This window comes from Natator depressus, chromosome 2, assembly GCF_965152275.1.
Source record: "Natator depressus isolate rNatDep1 chromosome 2, rNatDep2.hap1, whole genome shotgun sequence".
In the NCBI taxonomy this organism is placed as follows: Eukaryota; Metazoa; Chordata; order Testudines; family Cheloniidae; genus Natator; species Natator depressus.
The window spans coordinates 222,483,104-222,508,930 of record NC_134235.1 but is presented as its reverse complement, the minus strand read 5'-3'; the positions used below and the strand labels follow the sequence as shown (position 1 = coordinate 222,508,930).

Sequence of the window (25,827 nt, the reverse complement as noted above, 5' to 3'; positions counted from 1 at the left end):
CACTTGAATCAGTTTTAGCTTCTTTGTTTTTCACTTATTTCTTTTCTGTTGCACAAATGAGCCAACGATACATTGTAATAAAAGCAAAAGCAAAACTGCGATTGTGGTCCATGCGTACAATTAAATGTGCACACCGCTCCATAGCAAATGGATTAACGTGCAGATGGCAACGACTTTGTATAATGCTATGCAAGCTTAACAGAAATCTGTTGGAATGCACAACTCCATCTGAGGACCTCATAAGTCTGGAGGAATCGGCTTTGCTAGTTGTTCATTGCTGTGGGTAAAATGTGTGCAGTAAGTTAATTTTTTCCCCCTAAAGCTTCTCACGCCCCAGCAGAATACATTCTGCACCCCCCAGGGGGCCCATCCCCCAGTTTGAGAACTTCTGGTCTAGCTTCATCTTTCGGCCACTCGATTTTATTATACCTTTCTCTGCTAGATTGAAGAGCCCATTATCAAGTTTTTGTTTCCTGTGTAGCTACTTACAGATTGTTACCCTCTTAACCTTCTCTTTGTTGAGCTAAAGAGATTGCGCTCCTTGAATTTTTGACTATTGAGCGTGCTTTCCAGTCCTTTAATCATTCTCGGAGCTCTTCTTCAATTAATCAGCATCCTTCTTGAAGTGTGATCTGTAGAACTGGACATGGTATTCCAGTAGCTGTCATACCTGTGCCAAATACAGAAGTAATATAACCTCTCTACTCCTACTCAGTGTTCCCGTTTATTCATCCATTGCATTAGCCCTTTAGTATCACACTGGGAGCTCATGTTCAGCTGATTATCCACTGTGACCCACAAGTCTTTTTCAGAGTCACTGTTTCCCAGGATATAGTTCCTCATCCTGTAACTAAAGCTTATATTCTTTGTTCCTAGAGGTATAAATTTACATTTGGCATTATTAAAATGTACATTGTTTACTCATGCCCAGTTTACCAGGCGATCCAGATTGCTATGTATTAGTGACCTGCCCTCTGCATTATTTACCATACCCCCAATATTTGTGTCATCTGCAAACTGTTTTCTTCCTGGTCATTGATAAAAAAGTTAAATAGTGTAGAGCAGTGGTCCCCAAACATTTTAAGTTGTGCCCCCCTTGCCGCTAGTGTAATTTGCCCGTGCCCCTCAGGAGCCGCAGTCAGGGACCGAAGCTGCGGTCGTGGGCCAGAGGCCCAGGCCATGGCGATGGATGGTGCTGCAGCTGGGAGTGGGGCCATGGGCCAAGGGCAGGGCTGGGGGTCGAGGCTATGCCCAGGCTGGGGGCTGGGGCTGAGGCCAGGGCCGGGAGCAGAGCCGCGGTCGGGGCTAGGGCTGGAGCAGAGATGGGGACAGAGCAGGGCTGGGTAGCACTCCCTCCCCGCACCCTGTAGGGACTGGCCCAAGCCCTGCTGCGCCTCTGCTGAACATTCCTCCGTGCCCCCGTAGGGGGTGCACCCCACTGTTTGGGGACCACTGGTGTAGGGCCAAGAACTGATCCCTGAGGAACCCCACTAGAAACACACTTGCTCAATGATTATTGCCCATTTACAATTATATGTTGAGAGCTAGATAGAAAAGGTGGGTTAGGTAATATGTCTTTTATTGGACCAATGTCTGTTGGTGAGAGAGAGACAAGCTTACACAAAGCTCGTCTTCAGGTTTTCTTGAGACCTGTCAGTTAGCCAGGTTTTAATACATATAATTTGTGCCATGTTAATTTTGTATTGTTCTAGTTTTCTTAATCAAAATATTGTGCAGTACCAAATCAGGTATCTTACAGAAGTCTATTACATTAACACTTAGCTTTGTCAGCTAATTTTGTAATCTCATCAGAAAATAATCTCTGGCAACTGCAGCAGTCAACAGCTACAACAACTGGTGACAAGGAAAATTAATATTAAGAAAGTAATGTAACATAGCACCTGGAAATGTAATGTAGCTGTCTCAGTACTATCAGTAAGTGCTTTGTGGATCACTAGTCTGCCTTTCACAGTTCAGGAACTATTTCAGAGTATTAAAAAGTAACAAAAAATTAGATAGGTACAGTAGAACAATCAAGTGATTGTTATAGAGGTATGCCTAAAATATATTGTGATGCTAATCTCTATTCCTTTTCAGCTAGAAGAATGGTGGCTGAATATGGCTTATCTTGATGCTCGCATACCAACACAAATATATTATAACTTTGGAGGCGCAGGCCCTTATCTTGAACACTATTGGTCACCAAAAGAAGGAACTCAAATAGAAAGAGGATGCATAACAATATGGCATACCTTGAAATACTGGGAACTAATAAGAACGTAAGACATTTTAAAAAAAATATAATTGCTTCTAAATATCAGTGTACTGTGCATGCTTACAGTCATGAACAATATGGGACAAGTTCTTCCTTGATGTAACTCCACTGTACTCAGGGATGAATTTTGCCATATTTGATTTTTTGGTGTAATTTTTACCTCATGCTTAAAAGTTAATCAGAACCTATGCTTTTGTATATTCTGTTTACTGCAGGGAAAAATTGGTTGTGCATAGACATGGAAATATGCCTCTGGACATGAACCAATTCCGAATGCTGTTCTGCACTTGCAAGATTCCAGGAATTACTAGAGATTCTTTAGGCAACTATTTTAGAACTGGTAAACATATGCAACTTTCCTAGTGTAACAGACAACTGATTTTATGTTCAGGACTAAAGTGTGGCCATGTTAACCATGAAACAAACACTATATTTTTGTCTGTCTTAAAAACCTGCCTGTAGCTGAAGAGCATTTTGATTAGCTATACATTGGAGTTATAGGGTTGCTAGTCTATGCACTCTGTACACCCCACAGCTGAGGTGATGCTTTTGTGGCACCTTCTAAACTGGAATTGATCTTTATAATTGGGTTGGATACAGACAAAGATAAAGGAATCAGGTCAGATACAAATAAAGGGTTAGAGCATCAGGAATGGACTAACTTACTTTAGCTCTCATGCCCCTTTTGGTACAGTATTTAGTGCTTCCTTCTTGCTGTTGAATGAAAGGGGTTATTTCAAAATTATTTGTTTGCAGCTTAATCACACTTACATATGCCAACAGTAAATATGCGTGCCATGTATTGTAAAATTACAATATGGAGTTGTAAATCCCTCCCTATCCCTGTCCCCATTTTTCAGGGACATGCTCACCATATGTTCTGATATGTTTCCCCCTCCCCCAATTCTCAGCTTCCCATCCAGCTCTCACTTCTTCTTGTCAGAAGTCCACCTGCCCCAGTGGCCCATGTAATCCATCCCGCTAAACTCCTACTGCTTTTGTGGAACTGACAAGCATAAGAGCCATGGGGCTCCGCTTAATTCGCCTTGTAAAGATTGGGGATTCCCCGAGAAATCTCATAAGGCTCAGAAAGATGTTGATGCACTTACCTCAGTACACTCCTATATATCTCCTAAGGTTCTCAGAGGTGGAGCCCCCCTCCTATAGACCTTAGGAGGTGTGGATTAGTGAGGTGCCTCTCCTCCAGAGCTCAGGAAGTCAAGAGGAAGTGGGAAGCCTTCCCTATTCTCCTTCCCTCCCCAATCCCTTGTTAGGACTGTAATAAACTTTTATGTATGGGAATTTCTTAAATTTTTAAAAGAAAAGTTAAGGTTGCAGGCACATAACAATGGTTTGAGGGTATATGACCTTTCAAGAACATTGGTTTAAAAATAAAACATAGAAGAAAATCCAAACAATAGAAACTCAGAGAATGCAGAGTTATGGTTGCATTTCTCAAAGCACCCGAAGAACCTCAGCTGTGTCCCTGTGAAGATGAAAACCTGTTATCTCCCTTTTTGGCGTGTAGTGTATTTCAGATGTTCACGACAGCACCTTGTTTTTGTAAGTTTTCATACATGTGATAATTTGTTACTCCACTAGTTTTTGCTCTTTTCATGTAAGTGCTGTAATTTCATGATCTCTGTAGATGACATTCTATAGGGGGAATGATTTCCTTAATTTTGCTATTTATCTAAATCAGGAACTTATAAATTTCGTTGTGTATTTTACAATATGATCATGAAGAAAGATGTAACCCAACAAAATTACTATATGAATAAGATTAAGCCATTTTTATAGGCATTTGTTAAATGGAGTTCTATGGATATAGTTTACATTTCTCATTTTTTCAAGGCAGAGCTATGGGGCAGAGTTAAGGTTATGTAGAGGCCTAGTTTGAGAAGTGCAACGTTAGCTCTGTGTTCCTTGCAATCCTAACTTTTTTTTTTGTCTTAACATTCTTGAACTTGGTCAAACCTTAACTTTATGTTAATAATTTTTGTGTGTGGCATAACTAATAAGATTGTATAGGCAATTATGGGCAGGACTTCCAGTGGTGTGTGTAACAACTACATCTCTCCATAATGTTAAACATCCATGTATCAGTGCTCAAATGCTCAGATTTGCATATGCAAATTGGGTACTAGCTGATCCATTTGTGCACTAACTCCTGATTTGCATAGACAAAAATGTGTACAGTGTGTTGTGAAGTGTTTTTGCTTATCTTTGGAGCCACTTGCTATGCCCACCCTCTGAAACTTCACCCAATGTCATCTTTTCTTTCATCAGTATGCGGGTGATTTTCCATGTAGTATTTCTGCTCTCTGATGTAAGAATAGCCTCCCCACTTATAAATTTGTTAAAGTTATGAACATGGCAGTAAACATTGATGAGGGTTAATAATAATCAAGGTTCATGCGTCTGTGGATTCTGTCAGATAATCTTGCAAATGCAGCCTTCGAGACTTATTTCCAAACTGCAGAAAAAACATAGAATTGCTCTCTGAAAGTAGATGACCAGTTTGGTCTTGGTTGCTTTTTTTAAATGTACAAAGTCTTAAATGTTAAAGGCCAAAATAATGTGCTGTATTTGTACCTGGTCACTTAAGTGTGTCTCTAACTTGTCTCCCCTCTCTCTCTCTCACTCACATTATAACTTTTTCCAAAAAGTGTTGTGTTCTCATATTTGTTTTATCTTCCTTTCAGAGAGTGAAGGTGAATGCCCATCCCACTTAATAGTCCTGTGTCAAGGTCGAGTGTTTGCTTTTGATGCTGTACATGAAGGTCATATACTGAGCCCCCCAGAGATTTTCAGGTTTTTAAATTACTTCATATTAATTGAGCTGCACAATGAAATACAAAAGAACAGCACTCCATGAAAGTCCAGACTGTACAAAATTGGAATGCTTAACATGGCAGGATGCTCGTCTCCAATTGTGTTACTTGTAAACTGTAGTAGGTGCCTATTTTTAAACATTTTCTGTTGAAGTTTGGCGGGATTGGAATTTTCCCTCCATTATTGTATTTTGGTAGTCTGTGCAACTAAGTAACTTTAGCTGAACAGCTTATACATTTAAAGTGTTTTGGAAGGTGAAGGAAAGCTTGTAATAGGCATGAAAAATGAACCTGCACTTGGCATTGCAAAATATGGTAAGGTGCCTGGAACAACAAGCAAATGTAGGATGCTAAAAGTATACCATGAAGGTGTTTGGGTAGCAAATATCAATTACATGTTGGGGTTCATTTAATGAAACTGTATCAGGATTATATGTGATACCTTTTTTTGAGAACCAATCCATGTAGCAATGAGATATTCATCATAATCATTAACAAAAAGCCAACCAAACAAAACCCACCACTACACTTTCCCTTTGTTCCCTCCTGACCACATTTTAAACATAATCGAAGCTGTGCATGTGAAGTCACGTTTTGGCAGTGATATATTGGCTATATTTCCTGCTGCTGAGCTCCACAGAGGCAGGATTGAGCCGTAACATGTGTTGTCTGGTAACATGTTTAAGGGCCTTTTTTGCCAGTTGGGGATTTCTGGAATACAGTGGCACTCCAGCCACATATCTCACCCCTACACCAGGGCCTGGAAAGTCTGACCTGCTTTTTGGACTTTTGTGCCACTAAGGGAGTGCAAAGGAGCTGTAGTAGTGGGAAGAGGGGTGGAGAGAGTGAGAGAGAATGTGGCCCTATATATTGTAGGCCTCGGTGTTAGAGCACACTCCTAGGTGTTTATTGTCAAAACAGATACTCTCTCTCTCCAAGGAGCTGCCATATGTATACTTCCTCTTAGCACATGAAATTTCTGAATTTCCTCAATAATTATTAATGATTACCACTAATATAATCATTACACACTTCCCAGAAGTGTTTTGAGGAATCCGAAAAATAGGTGAAGATGCTAACTTTACAGACTGGTAATATTACTAGACTGTGCACATGCTGGTTTACCCTATGGGCCAAATTCTGCTGGTGTAGATCTAGAGTAACTCCTCAAGTCAATCCAAGCCATTCCTGGTCCTTATCCAAGTCATTACTGGCCAAATTTAAAGTTCTATATCTAGGAACAAAGTATAGAGACCATATTTACAGGATGGGGGACTCTGTCCTGGTAAGCAGTGACTATGAAAAAACTTGGGGGTCACAGTGGATAATCAGTTGAATATGAGCTGCCAGTATGCTGCTGTTGCCAAAAGGGTTAATATGATCCTTGGATGTACAAATGGAAATACCGAATAGGGAGGTTATATTATCTCTGTATTTGGCATTGGTGTGACTGCTGCTGGAATACTGTGTCCAGTTCTAGAGTCCACAGTTCAAAAAGGATGTTGATGATAAATTTGGAGAGGGTTCAGTAAAGAGACACAAGAACGAGTAAATGATTGGAAATCTTACATGGGTAGATTCCAAGAGCTCAGTCTATTTAGTTTAACAAAGACAGTTGAAGGGGGACTTGATCACAGACTATAAGTACCTACCTGTAGAACAAAAATATTTATAATGGCTTCTTGTCTAGAGACAAATGGCTTCAAGCTAAAGCTAGACAAAAATCAGACTTGAAATAAGGCACAAGTTTTTAATAGTGAGGGTAATTAGCTATTGGAACAACTTACTGAGAGTTGTGGTGGATCAAGCAAACACTAAAGGAAGGAACAAATAGAAATCAAACAAGTTTCTAACAAGAAATGCCAAATAGGTTAATTCAATGATACACAAAAACCTGCTGCTACTTATGGGTATTACAGTTCTGGTTTACAGATCACCTGATATTGAGGGTGGTATATCTGGTTCGCCTCACTTGCTATAGATGAATACATCTGTATAGATGTTGTTTAAATACTGATTGGTACTAGTGTTTAATAGGTGAAAGTGCCAAATAACTGCATATGAATTCTTAAAAATTCAGAGAGAGGTTTTTTAAAAGGGGTAACAAGGTAGACAGAGAACATGAAGTACAGTATGTGAAGAGTCACTTTTACAGGTAAAACTGTCAGAGTACAAAGCTTTGAATGAAGTTTTTTGAAGTGCTGGTGCAAGCAAAGGTTAAGAAGAGAAACATTGTTACAATGTTTAAGGTTTGGTGCATAATACAATCTCAGCTGGCTGGGGTGGAATATGATTCCCTCCTATGATTCTCAGGCCTTGTGTGGATTGGAGATTTGCCCTTATTCAGCCACTGGTAGCTAGTCACCAATATAACTGTACCCGTGAAACCCCTACTGTGGATATGGAAAGTGTGACATGCACCATTGGAGGTGTACCATGTTTGAAACGGAGTTAAGTGTCAGTGGTACAAATTGTGTTTTTCTTTGTCTAAACTATGGGTTTGCATTGGTGCAGCAGTCCCCAGAGCTGAAATCAGGGCAAATCCCCAGTGCAGAAAAGGTATTAAAAAAGTCATGTGTCCTGAGCAGGGTTGATACACTTCTTGAAAGTTCACTTAATCTGATTATTAGATATGGAATAAGAAATATTAACCAGACTCCTGGCCTACTAAAGTGAACAACTTTTATCCAGTGTCTGTCTTCATTCTATTTTACTAATTTTAAAAATCTTCTTAAAGGCAACTTGCTTACATCCAAAAGAGGTGCCATAATGAACCTGATGGACCAGGGCTGGCGGCTTTAACAAGTGGGGAGAGAACCCAATGGGCAGAGGTTGGAAAATTTCAGTGGTCTTTCAGAAAAATGTTGATTGACTGGACTTGCAACATTTCAATTATTTAATCACTTTTTCATTGTCTTCTAGACACGTGAATATTTAATTAATCTCGATCCAAAGAACTTTTGTCTACTGGAAAAAATTCAGAGCAGTTTGTTTGTGATCTCCCTGGATGATTCCAGTCCCCATGGAACCCCTGAGGATTGTGCTCCGGTAGTTACAGATTTCAAAATAATTTTACTTCTCCCTTTAACCAACTTTTGTCTCTCATTGTGTATGTGATTTGTTTTTATAAAATATTCTGGAAAGCCATCTTAACCATCTGCCTGAAGATTCCCTTAGCAATCTAAAAGGTCTTACGCCATTGTGTCCTGGCCCCTCTAGCATAGGAAAATGGGCATGGCCGTGATTCATTGCCTCCTGTTGATGGTCAGGCCTGGACCAATGCCTGCCACATCTAGGATCTTGGAGGTGTAAATGTGGTATAAATTTACCCTCAACCCCTCTGCACCCCCATGAATTTCACAGGCCACAGAAGCTCTGACCACCAGGATCTGAACTTTTATTTTTAAACACCTAACACCAGACTTGTACAGATGTTTTTTCTTCGGATGGCTATATATTTGTTCCATTTTCGGCATGTCTGCTGTCATGCAGAGAGCCTTCTTAGTCATGGCTCATCTAAAAACTCCTTAGGGCAGGGACAGTGTCTTGTCCAGTGCAGTAAGTCATAGCTGCTTTCAAGTGTGGAGGTTGGTACTCATTAAAAAAAGGATCCAGATACTTCCAGTGTAATGTGACAGGACTCTGGCGCACATTTAGATAGTTCTAAACCCCATGATATTAATTCTTGATTTAGATCATCAAGTTGGCTCTAACAGGAGATCCAACCATACGCTGGGGAGACAAATCCTACAACAGCATATTATTTTCCAATGGGACATTTGGTTCAAACTGTGATGTAAGTAAAATATGATTCCCTTTTTCCTAGCTTATTTACAGTGGGATCCTTTGTCAGTTTTTCCCCTTCCACAATGGAATATTTTTTTTACAGGTTTAAACTTGTTTTTCTTTAGTGAAGTTTCACATATAGGGCACCTTATCTGGCAAGCATCCCAGGATAGGTGCTGTACGTTTCTAAAGAGGAGATTATGCAGTGCTTACTTTCAGAAATATTTTAATGAGGGAGTTTCTTGAATTTGATCAATAGGAGTTCAAAGAGAAGGGAAATATCATGCAAAAAATTTGTAAGTTAGTAGCTTTATTATTTGCTTGTATGACAGTAGTGCCCAAAACATGCTAAGCACTGCTCTCTCACATAGGAAGACGTTGTTTCTGCCCAGATCTGTGCCTTACCCGGTGTCTCTGCAGCCAGTCTATCTGGCTGCAGAGCTATCAAGAGAGCAGATAAATACTGTATGGGGCTCTGTCTGTACAGATAGAAGGGCTAGAAGTGTAATCTCTTAATGAATTCTACACAACACAGGAAAACCTTCAGCATAATTAAGAAGGAATGGGGGTGGAAATAAGGAGGCTCGATCAACTTTTAGCTATGCAACCATCACGGTATATTGTCTCATGTGTTCTAGCATTCTCCTTTTGATGCCATGGCTATGGTAGTCCTGTGCTCTTATGTTGATCAGAGGATTATTGAAAGTGAGGGAAGGTGGAAGGTATGTATCCATTAAGTTTCCATCCTTATTAATTAGCATTTCCTCTCTTACGGATATTGATTCCTCTTTTATTTAAAAAACAAAACAGGGATCGGATAAAGTACGAGACATCCCATGGCCAGAAGAACTTGTTTTCACGTTGAACCAGAATGTGCTAAATGACATTGAACGTGCTAAAGAACGGTATTCTCAGCAGGTGAAGTTTCTCTATCTCTTAGTGATGACTGAGACTTTCATTTTTTCTAAACGTTAGTAGCTGGCCTCGCTCCAGGCCAGAGAACAAAGACCACTGGGACAGATTCAATCCTGAGGTAGCTCCACTGAAGCCAGGGGAGTTACACCGGGATAAACCTGATCCATTGTTTTGTGAGGTGAATGTGCAGTTCATTATATTTGAACTGAAGTAGGTTGTGATTAGAGCAGTTGCTGAATTCTCCTATGGTAACAAATTTTTTATTTGTCAGGTATCTGACTTGCAGCTAGTGAATTATGCCTTTACATCCTTTGGCAAAGCACTGACCAAGAAGAAGGGACTTCATCCTGATACATTTGTTCAGCTTGGCCTCCAGCTGGCCTATTATAAACTTCATGGACAGTAAGAAAAGTTTATTACCCAGGCTAGCAATTAAATGTATAGTTGAACAAACTGACAAATCTGGGCAAATACAAAGGGCTTTGCATCCCATTTTATGTTTTACTGCAGCCACAGAAGAATGAAGAAATATGTCATTATAATGTTTTATTTAGTTATACAGGACCTGATCCTCTTCCACTGAAGTCAGCAGGATTTCTGCTATTGACTTCAAAAGGTGCAGGAGCAAGTCCTTTATGTCACAGTGTGGTAGGTGCTATACTGCAAGTACTGTAAGATGGAGGGCAGCCAGCCAGAGCTTTATTAACATTCCGTAAAACATACACATAGGAAGTACTGGGTAAATGATAAGCAAAGACTTGGCCCACAAGGATCTATATTCCCTCACTAACTGAGAGACAGGGTGGGTGAAGTAATATCTTTTATTGGACCAACTTCTACTGGTGAGAGAAACAAGTTTTTTAACTCACATAACTCTTTTTCAGGTCTGTGTAAGCTCAAAAGCTTGTCTCTCTCACTAACAGAAGTTAGTCCAGTAAAGGTATTATTTCACCCGCCTTATGTCTCTAATATCCTGTGACCAACACAGCATACCTCACTAATTGCTCATTCCTATATAAGGGGATTTGGCCCAGGTGCAGATGAAAGCCTCATCTGTAGTCTATAATTAAACATCATTCTGTGGTGATAAATCTCTCTTCCAAAATCCCAATCCTGTAAAAAGCCTTAGCAGACTCACTGTTGTCATCCTCTCCCCATCACCAACAAAGGCTCCCTGTAAAAGTTATAATGGCATAACGAAAAGATAGTGTACAACCAAGTTCCTGTCCTTGCACACTAGGCAGGTGGCTGAGGAAGGTTTTATTTTGTACTCCCAGCTAAAAGTTATTGGAGACTCTCTCTCTGCTGGTGATTATGTCCCTCCTTTACCCGTGCCTTTACTACCATCTGTTAGTATTTAAAATAGTTTAAATGTGAGTCATCACAAAGCTGGCAAATAGTTGCCCGAGGGTGTCATCTGCAAAAAGGCACATTCCTGGCACAGGTCATTGAACACTGGGTTATGTTAATTGCCCAACAAAAACAATCTGGGTAGGGACCCTTCTTAAACTTGTTTGTAGATGCCCCTTGTTACTAGTGGATTCTCCCAATCTGTGATACTTGTGTGGGGCAGATGCCTTCTCTCCTTTAACTTTGATGGAAGAATACATAGGAAATTGAAGCTTGCTTACTTTCCACTCACCTACATAAGGGGGTATGGAAGCCTTAGAATTTACAAAAAGCAGCTCATGAAACAGTCCAGATTTTTTTTATAATGGCATCTGAATTTTCTTAGTCCTAACTTGCCTCTTGAAAACTTCCTTATGGTTGAGTAATCTGTATTACATTTCAGACACTTAAAAGAAAATGAGTGGCTTACTCTTGCTTGTAATTGAGTGTAATGGGATAGAATATCTTTTATATGACATTTTTCCTTTAGAGAGGAGAAAAGATTTATCATTGTAGTGAGACATTCTGTCCTAATTTGCCTTCTTAGCCCAGGCTGCTGTTATGAAACTGCTATGACCAGACGTTTCTACCATGGACGCACAGAGACTATGAGACCATGTACAGTGGAAGCCGTGGAGTGGTGCAAATCCATGCTGGATCCATCTTGCAGTGTAAGTATTGAAAATCTGCTTTAGCTGTAATGTATTTAAAAGACCTGCCATCTGCTCTACTTTAGATTAAGAGAATATGCCATTAATTGTGTCAGTAACTGGAGAAGAAGTCATCTTCTGCTAGTTAATTCAAGTGGGGATGTCACCACCAGGGCTGGCTCTCAGAATTTTGATATCTTAGGTGAACTGCAGTATATGACCCCACTTTCTTTTTTAATTTTAATTTTATTTTTGTTTGTAACTCAGCTTTATGTCGTACACTCCCACACATGCAGCTCCCCCCCTCCCAATTAAGTGTGGTCAGTGCTATGCCAGTTGCAGACTCATCACTGTGAGGCATGGAGTCTGTGAGGTGCACGTGCTCGTCTGTGTGTGTGAAATCTGCATGGGGAAGTTGCTGTCAGCAGGACTGATTCCAAAGTCTAAGAGTCTTTCATCTCCTGAATACTTGAGCTGGGGAGCTGACCTTTCTTCTCTTCTGTTTCCCCCTGTCCCGTCCTCTCCCCAAGCTTCAAAAGGTTTAGCTTACCAGCAAAACCTGCTTCTCTGTCTCCCCAGATGCAGGCTGTTGCTGAAAGTTTCTTTCTCTGCTTCTCCCACTGCACCTGTCTGGGAGCCTGAGGAGATGAGCAGGGAAAGGATCTTGCAAGATGTGTTTACATATTTTAGAAAAAATCCAGAGCTTCTCTTCATGTTCTTCATCTTGGATACTGGGCTTACATAGCAGTGTGCCACCAAACCACATCTGTTTGATGCTTCGCTTTACTATCCTTATTTCTTCTCTCCTCTTCACTTCATTAGCTTCTTATCCATTTGTGCTGCTGCTTTAAAACTCTGACATTTAATGCCATCACTCAGATCTGACTTCCCCTTGTTTTCTTATCTTCCTCCCTGCTTTTCCGTTTGCTGTCTTCAGTTATCTTCTTACAGTCAGACTCATACAGCCAATTAATATTGAACTTTGCTGTTTCTAGCACTGATCCCTTGGGATCTCTCTTCCTCTCCATTTTTCTGATTCCCTTCATCATTTTAAATTTCATCCCAGCTGCTGTCTCTTCCATTTCTGAATGCTGTAACTTTTGATGAACTTCATGGGACTTAAAGCACGTGCTTATCTGCTTTGCTGAATAGGGTGCACTTAAGTAGGTGCTTAAAAGTTAAACATGTGCTTAAGAGCTTTGCAAAAACAGAGCCTTACTGTCTCATCCCTTCTTTTCCTTTCCTTGTAAGTTTAATAGTTTGTTGTTGCTAAGAGCCCATCAGTTATTGACCATTTCAGTTTGTGTCCTTCTGTTACCATTATCCACCATATTTGCTCAAAGGGGCTTCATAAATAAATAAATGGAATGTAGCGTCAGAGTAGAAACAGATCTTAGGCTTAGTGTTTGGAGCAGTTTGCTGACAACCGTGCCACCTCTAACTTATATTTTTGCTTACATTGCCAGGAGAATAGACTAACTACTAGAACTTCTCTCTCTAAAATCTGTGGTTAAACATAATCAAAACTCTTGAACTTTTAAAACCATGATGGTGGGCAACAACACTAATTGGCAAACAAACAAACCTGTAGCTAGCTAGAGAAAGGAGAGAGCATGATCAATGAAAAATTCCTTCCTGACCCCGAGAGAGGCTGGCTGGCTTAACTTTACCCTTACACTTATTATCCAACCCATGAGAGAGTGTACAAAACAACATGTACTTACTAACTGAATAACAGAAAGCTGCAGCAGCCATTTGCAAACTAACCCGGTCAGGGCTACAGCTGTTAGCCTTTGCCAAATTTAAAGGGCCAGCTCCAGAAAATGCATGCTGGGGGAAAAGTTCTTACAAATGGGCAATTCTGCACTGGGAAGAGTAAGTAAAGACCAGAGAAATGCAGTTGGGGTACTTATCACTACAGTCAAACAGTGTTTAGAGTGTTTTTGCAGTTGCTCACCCCATCGCATTGTCAAAAGCTTTCAGAAAGACCTGGTGTATTGACCCTAATTTTTCTCATCTGTCTAAACCAATAATTGTTGGAAAACTAATTAGATTATTCTGAAGTTACTCTCCTCTCACAAATGCTTGCTGTCTCACTCCTGAACTGAACTTTTTCAAATGCATTTTTAAAGTGTAATTTCTAGCTTTTCTTTATATAGTTGTTAAAGATACATATCGGTCATTTTCAGCCTCTTTCCTAGAACCCTCTCTTGCAAACATTTGAACTGTTTTCCAGTCACATGGCACCTGTCTTGTATGAAAAGATTTTCTAAAAGTAACTGAACAGTTCCAGCTCCTTGACTTACTCCTAATTTCATATAATCCAAGAAAGTAACCCCTCATTTTACATGACAGCTAAATAGCTGTTCCATTGTTTCAATAAACTCAGTTTTTTCCAGTCTTTTCTCATTAATACTCAGAAGTACATCAGTCAGCAAGTTCAAAATAAACAAAAAGAAGTACTTCTTCACACAACACGCAGTCCATCTGTGAAACTAGTTAAGTTTCTGGAGGATAGGTCCATCAATGGCTGTTAGCCAGGATGGGCTGGGATGCAACCCCATGCTCTGAATGTTCCTAGCCTCTGTTTTCAAGGAACTGGAAGTGGGCAGCAGGGGATGGATCACTTAGTGATTGCCTGTTCTGTTCATTCCCTCTGGGGCACCTGACATTGGCTGCTGTCGAAAGACGGGATATTGGGCTAGATGGACCATTGGTCTGACCCAGTATGGCCGTTCTTATGGATGCATTGCCAATATTCTGCTGATGCAAAGAAGTCATTATTTTTCAATAACCAAGTTAACCTTGCTTTGCTATCATATTAATGGGCCCATTGGTTCTCTTATTTTTCTGTCCTCTGATATAATTTGATAGTATTCTTTCTCAAAACACTGAATGCATCCAATGAAGTGAGCTGTAGCTCACGAAAGCTTATGCTCAAATAAATTTGTTAGTCTGTAAGGTGCCAAAAGTACTCCTTTTCTTTTTTCTCAAAACACTTTTTAAAATCTCTAGCTATTTGTTCTTACTCCTCTCTGTTCTTCTTTCAGTAAATTCCTTCTACTAATGCTGTTGTCTTTTTCCCCTGTATTTTATTATATTTCTGTATTTACTCATTGTTAACTACAACAGCTTAGGCCTGGATCCTGCAATCTGATCCTCCATTGACATTAACAGAGCTTTGCCTAGGCAGATTGAGTTGGGACCTAGCAGTGAGCCAGTCTATCTGACAATCTTTAATAACGTAATAAAGCTAAGAGCTTCCCTAGTGCTCATCCATTTAAAAGCTCAATCTACTCCCCTTTTAATCTGTAACACTCAGCTTTATGGCAACTCTTTTCAGTGTCTCACTAACCTGGACAGCGACACCTCTGGGCTAGATTCACAAGGGGGACTAGAGCACTGCAACGCTCCAAACTCCAATTTAGGCATCCAGGCTCCCTCTACAGTGTATGGGGAGAGCTCGGTGCCTAAAAAATTGATTCACGGGTGCTAGCATGCTGAGCTGAGCACTGCATAAACTAGCCAGTAGGGAATGCTGAGGTGAGGGCTGTGGCCTATACACCGCTCCTCAAAGGGAGTTGGGTGCCAGTCTCTGCTTGGGATTCAGCCATGAATCCTCTCCTGGAGTTAGGCACCTAGGCTAGATCAGCCCTTTCTGAAGAAAAGAGGTGGTGCCCCTCTTCTCCCATGCCCAGTGGTTAAGGCACTTACCAGGATGTGGATTTGGATCCTGGGTTTGGATCCCTGCTGTGCCTGACCTGAACCCAGTTTTCCCATCTCCTAGGTGAGTGCCCCTAGCACTGGGCTGTGGCTTTCTCAATGTCTCCTATTGAAGCTATTCCACTTGTACGAAAGACTTAAATATTTAGTGGAGCCGGGACTGGAACGTGGAACCACCAGGCTGTAGAATCATTCTCTGTCTCTCAGGCCTAATGATAGTGAACAGCTTCAGCAGCAGAAATTGGGAGACCACTGCAGACTAACCCATTGCCCAGTGGTTAGGGCACTTATGTGGGAGAAGTGGGTTCAAGTCCCTGCTCTGAATCAGCTGGGAGCTGGGATTTGAACCCGGGTTCCCTATGTGCTGGATGAGTACTCTAACTATGGGGTATCATGGGGGAGGGGCACCATCAGTGTCATTTTGGGCGGAGTCAGCTACGGTAGGCGTGCTATAAGGTGGTCTCTGAGCATGCCTATGGGATTGGGCCCCCAGGCGAGATAAGCAAGGGAATGCATAGTCAGGGCCATAAGAGGTTTTTGGTGCTTGAGGCAAAATCTGAAACTGAGTCCTCCCCACCCTTCCAAAAAAATTACCACTGCGAGTCGTGGTTGTGAGGGGTTTGGAGACCAAGCACTCCCCCACAGTGGCAACTTGGCTCCTGTCCCACGGGGTTGGGCCTGGCTCCTCTCTCCGGGCATTGCAACCTGGCGCATGGGGTCACAGCACCTCTCAGGTTTGGCCAGGCTCACCCTCCGTCTAAGAACTTCACTGATGGAAACTTAGGTGCTTATAGGATTAGGCAGCAGCTGAACAGTGGTTTTGTGAATGCCAGTGGCAGCCATATATTGGACTTAGCTGCCTGCTACTTTGGTGCTTAAGCCCTCCTTGTGCATCTAGTTGCTACGTGTGTTTAATTTAAGAGCAATGAAGTGAGACACTTCACTATTTCCGAATGGCTTTCTCTTTTCACTTTGCAATTTCCACATGCGGTTCCATGTCTGTGAAATGCAGTCATGTTTGCTACTGTCTGATGTATTTCTAAGTTGGTGCTAGTGTAGGAAAGCCATTGTATTTAATCTCTTTAGTTTAAAGTGACCATTTTCAGTTCCTTCAGTTTCTGTCATTTGTGGGGGAAAAAAGAGAGAGAAAGGGCTTAAGGTTTAGAAAACTGTTCTGCACAGAAGGTGACTGGCTAAGACCTAGGAAACAAATTATCAAGAACTCATGTGCAAGAACTCAGTTCAAGAAAAAAATAAATCACAGGGAATTTGAAAAAATGAGAGAGACATAAGGCACAAATGTAGCTTTTCCATGCTCCTACATTTTTGTCTCTTCTTAAGCTCTAAAGCTTGTGGAAGGAAGGAACTTGCTTATCTGTGTCTCTTGGTGTAATATTCAACTGGGTTGGTTTTGTTTTTCTTATTTAACACAGTCTCATAAACGGCAGCAACAGATGCTAAAGGCATTTGCAAAGCACAACAAGATGATGAAAGAGTGCGAGAATGGAAAAGGTATTTTCTTTCTAACGACTAATTTTCTCTTGTGCCTGAAAAAGGAGTTTTACTTTGTGCTAATATGATTTCTCTGGCTCCTTACTGGGTCAGTCTGAATAATCTAAGACCACCCACGGGAACAGAAATATCTTGAATTTCTGCTGGGAGCCCCTGCCTTTTTATATCCCTTGGCATTTCCTTCTAGCTTATGTGTTGCCTCTCTTCTCCCTGCAAGGGGGAGTGGTGCCTGGGTGGGGTGGGGTGGGGTGGGGTGGAGGAGAGCAAGAGCGAGGGTCCTAATCATGGACGTTTAAGTGACTCCAGTCCCCTGGGGCTAGATCTACAAAGGGACTTAAGCACCTAACTGCCATGTAGGTGCCTAAATCCAAGATTTAGATCCTCAAAACCCAGCTCAGCTGCTGCCTAACCCTGTAAGTGCCTAAATTCTGTGGTAAACTCTCCTGGGTGCCTGAAAATCCACTGCTGGGCATGCACACAGCTGCCTAAATCCTGACGCCATCAGCCTGCTCAGCACCTAAGCCCTGGTGGGATGCTCAAACTAGCTGTGCCCCCAGCCTAGCTCATGACCTGATCTGGTTGGCATGCTCAGAGGCCACCTTAGAGTGTGCCTACCAGGTCAAGACCCACACAGAATATAGAAGAGGAGGAGCTGATGGTGCTGGCCTGAGGCTAGGCACCTAACTTACATTAAGGGGCACGGCTTGGGCAGTATCCCAGTCTCCTCAGTATTTCCTACAGGTTAGCTTAAGTGACTACATGCTCAGCAGCAATAATTTTTAGTTTCCTTAGCCAGGCACCAGGCCTGAAAAGCCACCCAGATCTAGCAGAAGCCCAGAGTAGATTTCTGGGGTGTGTGCAGCACAATAGTTTTTGCCTAGTCTGCAATCTCATCCTTTCTAGATACAGCCTTTCAGTAGCCCAGCTTGCGGGCTCTTGATAGTCTTTTCCATCTGTATGATGAACTCAACTAGAGTGCTGTGGCCTTCAAAGCATCCATTGCTAGATGGATGAAGGGAGTGTCAGAACAGATCATGTGAAGAAAAGCATGTCTGTGCTCTCGATCATTTGGGCCCGTTTCCAGATGGTACTGGTTGCCTCCTGGCGTGATAGGGGAGATGTTTCTCACGGGAGCTGGACGGGGCTAGTAATGAGGTAAACTCTTTGTATTTTATCTCCATTGTAGGCTGAATGCAAAGGCCTCTTTGGACACCACATTTTGGAGATGGCTTCAGGATGCTTCAGTCTGGATCCCTTTCTTTTTAGGACTCTCCCATGATCTGTTCTGGGTCCAGCATTTGAAATTCCCATTGTCCAGACCAGGAAGAACTAGACATTTCTCTCAGTGATGAGGTTTCTTGTTTGTCTTGACAGGATTTGACCGTCATCTTCTGGGTCTCCTACTTATAGCAAAAGAGGAAGGACTCCCTGTGCCAGAACTCTTCACAGACCCTGCATTCACTAGAAGGTAATTATTAGTCTTGTCCTATTTGCAAGTCAAACCTCTGGGTGCTGATGGGTTTATCACATTTGCCTTCATCTTGCCAATCTCTTGATCCCAATAATGTTGTATTTCTTAGCTCCACTTTTTAATACTAATTTAAATCAAACAATTTGCTTTTTTTTTTACTTTACAGTGGGGGAGGTGGAAATTTTGTGCTTTCCACTAGCCTGGTTGGCTACACTAACATTGGTGGAGCTGCTGTCCCCATGATACATCATGGCTATGGCTTTTTCTATAGAATCAGAGATGACAGGTAAGGGTATATTCTTACCTTCTTGGGCCTGGCATCACTCAGAAAACTGTAAAGCTGTTATCTGAACTTCTTCCCCATTTTTACGTTGCCCGATTGTATCAATGTCACAAAGGTAAAGGAAGTTCACAGCTAATAGGAGGGAGAGAGAGAGAGAATAACCAGAATCTTAAAGCTAGTTGCAGTAAAGGAAGATATTGGACAACAAATGTAAGTGACTAAAGTTAGGTACCTAAATCCATCTCAGCATCTAAACTACAGTGGCCTGATTTTCAGAATTGCTGAATACCTACATGTCCTACTGAAGTCAGTGGGAGCTCTGGATGTTTTGATGCTTTGAAAATCAAGACAATGTTATTTAGGTGCCCAATTTAGACACCCGTGTTTCAAAATTTCAGCAAATAATTTTACAGTTTGTGTGGGGATGATGTGCATAAAGTTCATGATCTAAAATAACTAGTTAACCTTTGTACTGATAGAATTGTTGTGACCTGCACTGCCTGGAAATCATGCCCAGAGACCGATGCAGAAATGCTGTGTAAGAACTTGTTCCAGTCTCTTCAGGACATGATACAACTAATGGCCACAGCCCATCTGTAGAGTTGATAGTGACATTACTGTGCCTTCACATATTGTGCATTATTGTATGTGGCACTTGCTAAATGAAATGCTTGTCACAAAGAGCATTAAACTCTATGTAGAACACTTAATGATACTTCAGCATAGACGCTAAGCAGAACTAATGCAAAACCTGTCCATTTTAAGAGATTTACTGCAGCAGCAATGCAAGTTTCTTTTAAGAATAATATATCCATTTGCACCAACAATGCAAACTATGGCAAATGATCAGTGTAGAACTATGCAATATTAAACAATGCCTCAACAATGCAAATGTATCAGACTATCATGATTTCTGGAAACTGGAGAATTTGTGATGGCTTGTTTTTATAATCTTCCTAATGGTAGCTGATAAAGTATGTGGTAATCCGGTGAAGTTTATTTCTATGGTGCACTTATTCTGTAGTTCAGAGTAACCATTCCAGTGCTAATACATGATGATGCTTTCGCAATGGACATTGGTGACAGTTTTTATGATTTTTCATTTGTGAAAGAATCAAGGAGAAATATTAGAACAACTGACTCTTCAAGTTATGATTTTTATTATTAGCTGTCTTTCATTTTCACCATTGGGATGATTTCAAATCAAGAGCTTATTCGTGAATAGAGACTAGTTTCTCAGGTGAAGGCTGAGGTCACTATAGTTTGAAAAATACTTTTAATTTCAAGATGGTTCCTTTTCAAAATAAAGAGACGAAACTAGGATGGCTACTTGCAAGTTTCCAATGGATGACATACTTGTGATGAAATAACTACAAATATCACTGCTGCTCCACAGAAATAAAGTGCAAATTTAGAGCTGGCACTAAGTATAGTCTGATAAAACTCTCAGGATTTTAAGCCTTCTTTGGATTTTAAAGAAGACTTTTGTTTGATAAACTTTGTAATTTTTTCTTTTAGAAATAAAACAATCCAAAAAGTTCGTTTCATGTTGGTTGATTTGTTTATATCTATACTGCTTGATGCATTTCAACCAAACTTTCTAAAAGGGGAGTTTCTTGTATACAGATGATGAAACAGACTTAGCAGAGATTCTAAAATCCCCACTGTTTGCCCTTCTGGAGGTATTGGGGCCCTTGGAGAAGTCAGGAATTATTATTGTTTGTATTACAGTAGAGCAACTAGAATTCTCACTGAGATCAAAACCTCATTGTGCTAGGTACCATATTACAAAGGTGCAGTTAGCATCACTTTAGTTAACATTGACACTAACTTACTCTTTAATAGCCAATTTTTCTAAGTGCTCTAAAATAAACATTAGAAGAGACTATCCCTGCTCTGAGGAGTTAGTCAAAACAGACAAAATGGTTGTGTAGAAAGCGAGGTGTATGACTTGCCAAAGTTTATACAGCAGATCAACAATCAGGCAGGAGCAGAACCCAGGTCCTTCTTACTTGCAGTTCAGTGCCTATTTGTTAGACCACTGTGATATGTTCATACCCAGGTGTTGTTTGCAAGCAGACACTACAATTGCTAGAATACTTGGTGTAACAGATTGAGTGTTTATCCCGGTCAAATTGTAAACTTCATGTTTTGTGAATCTATTTTGTGATTGTAACCTTTACTGCAACTGTTATTGTACTGTAACTTCCATATTGGGTTAAGAAATCCAGGTGGTGTTGAAAACCAATCTAATCTTGACAAGATCAGGCTGTTGTAGACGTTCTGTGCTCATGCTAGATTATGGGACACCTCAAAAGGGTAAACAGTGAGAGCCATCAATGTTGAATGGCTTTTCCTTTCTGGAAAAATGGGTTTCTGTCAGCAAGGCCATTGACTTTGACTGTCTATACAAGTTGGGGGAGGTGTGGGGAATGAAGCTGGATACTTCACCAGCCAAAACACATGGATAGAAATGGGATAGAGACAATTTTGAAAAGGTGGCTGCTTTGCTAACAAAAGACCATACCATTGGCACCTGTAAGCAGAACTTGCTGGAGAGTGACGGCAGCAGATTATCTGCCTGAGGACGCTGACCAGAACCAGGACTCCCAGCCAGAGTCAGATTGGACCAGGGGGATTGCATTCAGGACTGTTTGTTGATTTCCATAGATCTGTAATTTGCTTGTGCTTTTAAATTCAAGAATAAAGTGGTTGTGGTTAAGAATTCCTTTGCTAAGCCTGTGTTCATTGCTTTGCTGCCAGGTTGTCCCTGAAAACTAGAAAACCAGAGCACTCAGAAGGCAACAGGAGGCTTGAGAGAGCTGGGGCGCTGGTTCTGGGGTTTAGGTGGCCAGATTGCAGTCCCCCTGACCAGGAAGAGTGACATATACAAGGTCTGTACCAGGCAGTGTGCCGGAGAGATCCAGAGCTAGGAACAGTGATCAGTCACTACCCAACCCAGGGGGGCTTAGAAGCACATAGGATTTAGAAGTCAGATCCATTCACAACAAACTTGTGTCCATCCAGAGGGAAACAGGGCCAGGTTGTGACAATAGGTTAAGACAGTGACAGAGCTAATAACAGAACTCTTAGTGGCTGGAGCTGCCGGCCTAAATGTTTAGATTATAAAATAATTGAGGACTTTGGTATATGCTTAGCTCAGTGTTTCTTGGATTTCCAGGGTTTAACAGGACCTCTTCTGTTTATAGGCCTTTTCTAAAACAGAGATACTAAGACTGATTGGTAATACTGTCATTTGTAAAGTACTGAAACAAATGCACCATCACACTTCAGAAACATGGCACTGCCTTTAATTCATGTTTCATAGTCCAGCTTGAACATTAACTAGAGCAGTTTTTTTTTTCCCATAGTTTGGGTCACGACCCAGTACTGGGTTGCAGCATGTAAAGCACTGGATCACCTTGCTCAGTGACCCAGTGGCTCTGGTCAGCATCACCGACCGGGATGTTAAAAGTCCCATCAGCGGTGCTGCCCAACTAAGGCAGGTTAGGACCTACCTGCTCTGACACTGTGCTGTGCCCTGGATGCAGCCAGCAGGGGGGCACAGGGATCTGTGTGTTGCACCAGCTCTGCACTCCCATTGGCCGGGAACCAGCCAATGGGAGCTGGGGGGAGCTGTGCCTGCAGGCGAGAGCCGTGCAGAGTCGCTTGTGCACCTCCACTTAGGAGCCAGACATGCTGCTGGCTGCTTCTGGGGAGCAGCGCAGTCTGTGGTGCCGGGACAGGTGGGAACCCTGCCTCCTTCATCCCGGCTGTGCTGTTGACCAGGAGCCGCTGGAGGTAAGCCTGCCCCCCAATCCCCTGCCCCAGCCCTGAGCCCCCCCCAACCCAGAACCCCTTCCTGAACCCCAGACCCCTCAGCCCCAGCCCAAACCCCCTCCTGCACCATTTATCCCTGGCCCCACCCTGCAGCCCACACCCCAACCATTTGCCCTTCAACTGGATCCCCAGAAAAAAAAGTTTGAAAACTACTGAACTAAGAATAGTAGACACCTCTTTCAGCCAAGAGTTGCTGATGTGTTCCTTGTTCTACAATCCTTCCATTCTGGATTACTGCTATCTTGTCAGCATTCTGGACAGTGGACAGGTGATGAGCTATTACAATACAGGTGCAACCTTGTCTTGCTTTATCCAGTGCTTCTTGGACAACCTGTTCAATTACCAAAGCAGAAGATACTTGCCAAATAAATTAAATGTAGTGCAAAGAAACCCCATACAGCTGTCGGTAAGTGAGGTATCTAATCTGATATTTTACAATTTAATTAAAATATATCAGTGAGAAATGTGAGGCTGGATAGCTCAATGGGATGAATGTATAGCTTCCAGGTTTAAATCTAGCCTGTGTTGATGATGAGTGAGAGCTGTTAATATTGCTGAATGTTTGTTTGCCTATTTGAACTAATGTGGTTGTCTCTGGCCAATTGCTAGTGCATAGGTGTCCATGTCACCAAAATCATCATCACAGCTTGCACCCTTGTTGGCAGTCTTGGCAGAGTGACCAAGTATTGTAGGGTCACAGCAACTGACCAAACCTCAGTGGTTCCTCTAGGACAGTTTTAAGAAGTGATGGAAAGCTTGCATTGCCATTGTTCTAAGGAAGTCAGGCTGATATCTTTCACAAGCATTAAGTTCACCTTAAAACAACAGAAACCTGTCTTGACAGCAGTGGGCCACATCTCAATATTGCCAACTCCAAGTGGTCAAAAATCTTGATCATGAAGTTATCATTCATGAGATTTTTCAGTAATATTGGGAGTTTTTTTGTCATGCGGTTTCTGAGCATTTAGGGTGCACTTGGTCACATTTTCAAGCTGTTCTCCCCAACCATGGAAGCTAGAAGCTTTTTTTTTAAAAAAATATGACAGCTGAATTTTCACATAATTGCATGATTCCAGAAGCTGGACCTTAAAAGATCAAGAACAAATACTGAAAGATTTGCAATACAATTGTGAGAGTTGAAAACATCAAGTCTTTCCTGGCAAAGAAATATTACTTGTTGGGTGTATTATGCAGAGAGCATTTGGGCGGTGGCAAAAGCTTCCACACCTCTCCCACCGTACCAGACTCATGACCTACAAAACTCCTCCTATTTTAGTCCCAGGAATTGTGCGGTGTACCCAATTGTATTGTCTTCACCACAAAGGGGAAAATGACTAAAATAGGGGTTACAAGTGAAAATGTAGGGCTTGTCTACATGGGGAAATTTATACTGGTATAATTATATCAGAGTTATATTGGTACAACTCACCATGTGGACACACTTATTCTGGAATAAGAATGCTTTATTCTGTTTTATCTTATACAGTTCCTAAAGTGACATTTCTAGCCTTCTTTCAAGCTAGTTTTTTTTTTCCCATACAGAAGTTTAAAAAAATAAATTTCTCAGTTAGAACTCTGAAGTTGTGTACCCATTGAGCATAGATTAGAAAAGTTTGCATTATGCTTATGCTCACTGTGGCTTAACGCAAGATTAACATCTCCAAGGATGTTAGTGCCTCACCCTTTGTTAAGAAATTCCCTGTTGTTTTACGTGAGTAACTCAGAAACATCGCACGTCTTGTGATGATTGTTTTTCTTAAAGCCCAGGCTCCTGGAGAAAAGTGATTAAGATGAGAGTCGCACAAAGTTGTTTGGTTTAGTTTGGCTTTTTTTAAATGAGTGTGTCTGGCCTTCATTGCTGGGAAAAAAAGCTTGAAAATGAGACCCAAATGCATCGTAAAGGCACAAAAATAGGAAAGCAAACAAAAAGAACCTGGAATTTATTTTAAATCATGATTTTTAAGCCAATCTCATGATTTAGGGGGAAGCCTGACTCATGATTTTGGGTTGGTAATAACTGTACCTCATTGGCCAAATTGTACTGATGATGCCACAGGCAATTCAGTGTATCAAGAGCTATAGCAGATTTGATTGGCAGCCATGATCACTCTTGGGAAGTATGGAAAAAAGGAAGCAAAGAGTACAGTGAAAAAAAGAATTGTCAAAACAGACTTAAAATTTCACAGAAATAAACGTGGCAGAGCTGCCCAGTCTCCCGGATTACACAGGAGACTCCTGATTTCTAGCACCCTCCCCCATACTCCACAGTAGCTGCTTCAATTTCCTGATTCAATTCTCAGATCCACTACTCTGTGATTAGAATTCTGGAGGACTCTAGCTACAGAGATACTTTCTATAATACTAGCCCCAACCTGCTGGCTGCCATAGAGATATATAGACAGGGGCACTGTGTAGTTTGTCACTCTAGCCATTCTTCTGTGGGGAAAGGAGTAGGGTTGGGGATGATGCTCTAGGACTCCATGATTGGAGGAGTGTTGTGACCTGAACAGAACATTGCTGATATTAGGGTGAGTATACACCCTAATATCAGCATGTTCCGAGGCTCTGATTGTGCTTCTGGGGAGTCTAAGGGACGTGTCTTGGGGAAGCACAACAGCAGCCTTGAGAGGTGCTGCAGCTTCTCCTCCTCACTGCTCATGTGGCTGGTGGAGTGGGGGGCTGTGAATGTAGAGTAAAGCTTGGTTCATTCAATCCACACTAATGCAAACTCTGGTTGGAGGGCATAGTAATGTGGGATACACACTACATCTTGCTGCTTAATTTAGAACATCTGAAGAAAAAAAAATGTTGCTTTAGATGTTCTGAGATCATCTTGTTACAATATTTCATTATATAGCTTCAGGAAATTGCAGGTCTAGGGACAGATTCTTCACAATGGAATTTAAAGGTGACCTATAAAAGTTGGGGTTTTGGGGGGTGGGGGGGCCGAGGTATTTCTTGCGACTGTATAAGGAAGACCTGCTCTCTTTTTTGTTGTTGTAATCTTAGAAATATCTGAAAGTCAAGTCTTCTTGGCTTGCCAGGTTTAGCAAGGATCCCTAGGATTACTTCAGTTTAGATTGTCAGTTTTCTGAGCCCTTAACTGAATCCTTAACAAAGATTGTTTGAATGTTTGAGAAAAATGGGGG

General features: G+C 41.5%; 2 protein-coding genes across 3 annotated transcripts in view; one reads left to right on the top strand and one right to left on the bottom strand.

Moving 5' to 3' along the window:
* CROT (carnitine O-octanoyltransferase) overlaps positions 1-21,553 on the top strand; it is a 35,158-nt gene extending 13,605 nt beyond the window's left edge. The window contains exons 4-17 of the mRNA XM_074945985.1: positions 2,098-2,279; positions 2,491-2,615; positions 4,981-5,089; positions 7,847-7,940; positions 8,032-8,157; positions 8,804-8,905; positions 9,534-9,617; positions 9,706-9,813; positions 10,082-10,212; positions 11,747-11,870; positions 17,006-17,084; positions 18,459-18,552; positions 18,722-18,841; positions 19,318-21,553. Coding sequence (XP_074802086.1) covers positions 2,098-2,279; positions 2,491-2,615; positions 4,981-5,089; positions 7,847-7,940; positions 8,032-8,157; positions 8,804-8,905; positions 9,534-9,617; positions 9,706-9,813; positions 10,082-10,212; positions 11,747-11,870; positions 17,006-17,084; positions 18,459-18,552; positions 18,722-18,841; positions 19,318-19,438 — 1,599 coding nt within the window. The 3' untranslated portion in view covers positions 19,439-21,553. The remainder of the gene's footprint in view (positions 1-2,097; positions 2,280-2,490; positions 2,616-4,980; positions 5,090-7,846; positions 7,941-8,031; positions 8,158-8,803; positions 8,906-9,533; positions 9,618-9,705; positions 9,814-10,081; positions 10,213-11,746; positions 11,871-17,005; positions 17,085-18,458; positions 18,553-18,721; positions 18,842-19,317) is intronic.
* Positions 1-25,827, bottom strand: part of OLAH (oleoyl-ACP hydrolase) — a 114,928-nt gene that overhangs the window by 75,773 nt on the left and 13,328 nt on the right. Inside the window, exons 4-6 of one of the 2 annotated variants that reach the window (XR_012638314.1) lie at positions 22,853-23,009; positions 18,860-18,970; positions 295-670 (exon numbers count right to left, since the gene is read on the bottom strand). The gene's annotated coding sequence lies outside the window, so the exon portion shown is untranslated. Of the gene's footprint in view, positions 1-294; positions 671-18,859; positions 18,971-22,852; positions 23,010-25,827 lie in introns of those variants that run through there. The other variant, XM_074945989.1, reaches the window with a different exon arrangement.